Below are 3,263 nucleotides of genomic sequence, written 5' to 3' on the forward strand. Positions count from 1 at the left end.
ATTTGTAATATCCTATTTGTGTGTTCCCTTTTTAAGTTGAACAATAATACGTATCCTCTAGGTTCTGATGAATTCTCTGCATTTGCAGACATCTCCTGGGGAGCATTAACATCTGTCCTTTAACGCCTGCAATCTCTAGAGTCATCAAAACAAAATTCTCACTAAGCATTGGAGTAATCACTATTGCGAAAATTTGTGATTGGTTCTGGGCCAGAGTAAAGTGTGTTGAAAGGTGACGGCGGAGGGAAATAATCACAAGATTGTTTATTGTGATGTGTTCGATATACATGTAAGAGTCAAAATGTGAATGAACATGTATCAATGTAATATAAGATGTCGTCAAGGAATTTCGAAATTTCCTGAAGAGAGTTTTTCTAACCCTATTTTGCATTAGAACTTAATTAATTTATCGAGCATAGAAAGCAGTTATGAGATTTTGGAGCGTAGAACAACAGTTATTTACTTATGTAAGTTTATTTTAGTTGAATTAATGTAACATAAAATTTTACAGGGACGTTTACCATAAACAGAAGATCTAGGACGAAACGTCAATTTTAGAGAAAAAGTCTTGTTGTAGCGAGGGGGTGAATGGGTCAGGTCTATTGTCTTTCGATGGGACAAGTGCACATCTATTTCCTGGAGGCCGGCCAGTCGCAGGCGTTGATATTGGAGTTCCAGACGAGTCCGTCGGGGCACACCATGTGGACGGCTTTGCCGTTGCTGCACTCCCAGTAGCCGTGGGTGTCCGTGTCGTCTGGAAAGTAGACGGGCGTGGCGCCGTTGTCCTCGGGACACGTGGGCGTGGTCGCCGTGGCCACTGCTGCCAACACACTCACTACCAGAAGGCCTGCCAACACTGCAGGAAAACATATCGCATGGTGAGTCACATACACCGAGCAAGATACATAATGTGGCCATCTCTGTTCCTGATTTCTCCATCTCTTTTTGAAGTCACATGCAGTAGAGGAAATGCAACGTGAGGAAAGATACTGAACATATTTACGGCGGAGAAATATGATAAAGCAACAATGAAATTTGCTAATCAAATAGTGATTCGAAAATTGGATTACTCTTAGTTGTGTAACCTTAATGTTCCAGCGTATGATAGTTTATTCATAATATTTGGTAAACGGCTTCTGGTATTTACGGGCCTCTGCATTTCATCGATTTTCGTGAACTCATTGAGCGGATGTGTCATATATCATCTTAGTTGTCTTGTGTGCTACATCGCTGTCTTCCTTCTTGGATGTTCTGGATTCGCATCAAAGTGATCCCTTTATACGTCTGTGGATTTAATGATCTAGGACTATCTATCTTCACATTGAAAGAACGAAGAACCAAATGACGGAATTAGTAAGCAGAACCAGTGAATAGCAGATCTTGAAAGTGGCGTTAGATATGAAGTCTGACAACTGGTTGTTAGCCACACTGACTAATCCACCTGGCTACATTACGTTATTGTGATTTATTGAAATACAGGAAAGTGATCCAGAACTGTCTACATTTTTCACAACGAATTTATCGAAACTGCATCGATCAACGTGCAGAATGAACTGCTAGTTAGCCAGAATGTGGGTTTCAACCTATTTCCCAGACATGCTAGGAACATCCTGGACGAATAAGCTTATACCGGGTGATAAAAAAGTCAGTATAAATTTGAAAACTGAATAAATAACGAAATAATGTAGATAGAGAGGTACAAATTGAAACACATGCTTGGAATGACATGGGGTTTTATTAGAACCAACAAAATACTAAAGTTCTGTTCATCTGATCAGAATAGCAACAATTAGCCTAACAAAGTAAAGATTATCTTCTTCTCAAGAAATGCTGAATATGTTCACCATCATTCCTCAACGATAGCTGTAGTCGTGGAATAATGTTGTGAACAGCACTGTAAAGCATGTCCGGAGTTATGGTGAGGCATTGGCGTCGGATGTTGCCAATAATCGTACGGACTGAGGTCTGGGGACCTGGGAGGCCCAGCATGACGAAAGTGGCAACTGAGCACAAGATCATCAACAAACGACGCGCGCAAGAGATCTTTCACGCATCTAGCAATATGAGGTGGAGCGCCTGGTTCTAATAAAACCCCATGTCATTCCAAGCATGCGCGCCAATTTTTACCTCTCTATCTACATTATTCAATGGTTTAATAAGTTTGCAAATTTATACAGACTTTTTGATCACCGGGTATATAACAGAAAATAGGTAATAGACCTCACAGGTAATATTTGTGAAGAGTAGGTCTTTACCCTATTTGACCTCATGCTTCGTCTCTAATGACTGCGGCAAAGACATGACGATAAATATTTATCCCTCACATTGTAATTCCTTCTTCTTCAGATCACATAGACCGTAACTTAAGTTATAAAGGATAACAGGAACGTAGTTCAATTACGTATGATATTCTGCGTTCTTAAGCAACTATTGAACAACTAGCACATTGTAAATTCTGGTTCAAAAATTTCTTTTCAGTTCCTAACTCATCAGCGGGCAGCTAACAGCATCTTAAATGATACTGACCTTTCATGGTGATTGTAGTAATCGTCGAGTAGGTTGAAAACAAACTGGACTGATGCCGGGTGTTAAATGCATTCGGCCTTATATAGTCAACAGAATGACATTATAAAGGAAGAGGTGGGGTGAACGTCAATGTGCGCCGTAATACCTGTGATAACGGCCAGTAATTAGTTTTCTGAACTCTGCTCTACTTAGATATAAAATTTCAAGAACTATGTCTACTGATTATGTACACAATGTACACAATCTGTTTTCCGCCAGATTCTGTACGGTATGTCAAGCGTATGTATTTTGTAAGCGATGGAAAAAAGTGTGTATTAATTCGTAAGGGAGCAAACTGCTGAGGACACCGGTCTCTAGAGTTAGACACTACTTAAACTAACTTATGCTGAGAACAAAACACACACACACACACACACACCACACACACACACACACACACACACACACACACACACACGCCCGAGGGGGGTACCGAACCTCCTGTGGAAGGGGCCGCGGAATCCGTGACATGGCGCCTCAAACCGAGCGGCCACTTCGCACGGCTCAACATTTTCAAATTCTACATCTACATCAACATTTATACTCCGCAAGCAACGCAACGGTGTGTGGCGAAGGACACTTTACGTGCCACTGTCATTACCTCCCTTTCCTGTTCCAGTCGCTTATGGTTCGCGAAAAGAACGACTGCCGGAAAGCCTCAATGCGCCCTCGAATCTCTCAGATTTTACATTCGTGAT

At 41.3% G+C, this 3,263-nt stretch overlaps 1 protein-coding gene across 1 annotated transcript; it reads right to left on the reverse strand.

The window, feature by feature from the left end:
* Positions 1 to 455: 455 nt before the first annotated feature.
* Positions 456 to 2,583, reverse strand: LOC126356115 (peritrophin-1-like). The gene is made up of 2 exons (XM_050006816.1): positions 2,527 to 2,583; positions 456 to 856 (listed from the first exon to the last, which is right to left on the reverse strand). The coding sequence occupies exons 1-2, from the start codon at positions 2,531 to 2,533 to the stop codon at positions 630 to 632; spliced, it is 234 nt and encodes a 77-aa protein (XP_049862773.1). The 5' UTR covers positions 2,534 to 2,583; the 3' UTR covers positions 456 to 629.
* Positions 2,584 to 3,263: the final 680 nt, after the last annotated feature.

Source organism: Schistocerca gregaria, chromosome 3 (assembly GCF_023897955.1).
Source record: "Schistocerca gregaria isolate iqSchGreg1 chromosome 3, iqSchGreg1.2, whole genome shotgun sequence".
Taxonomy (NCBI): Eukaryota; Metazoa; Arthropoda; class Insecta; order Orthoptera; family Acrididae; genus Schistocerca; species Schistocerca gregaria.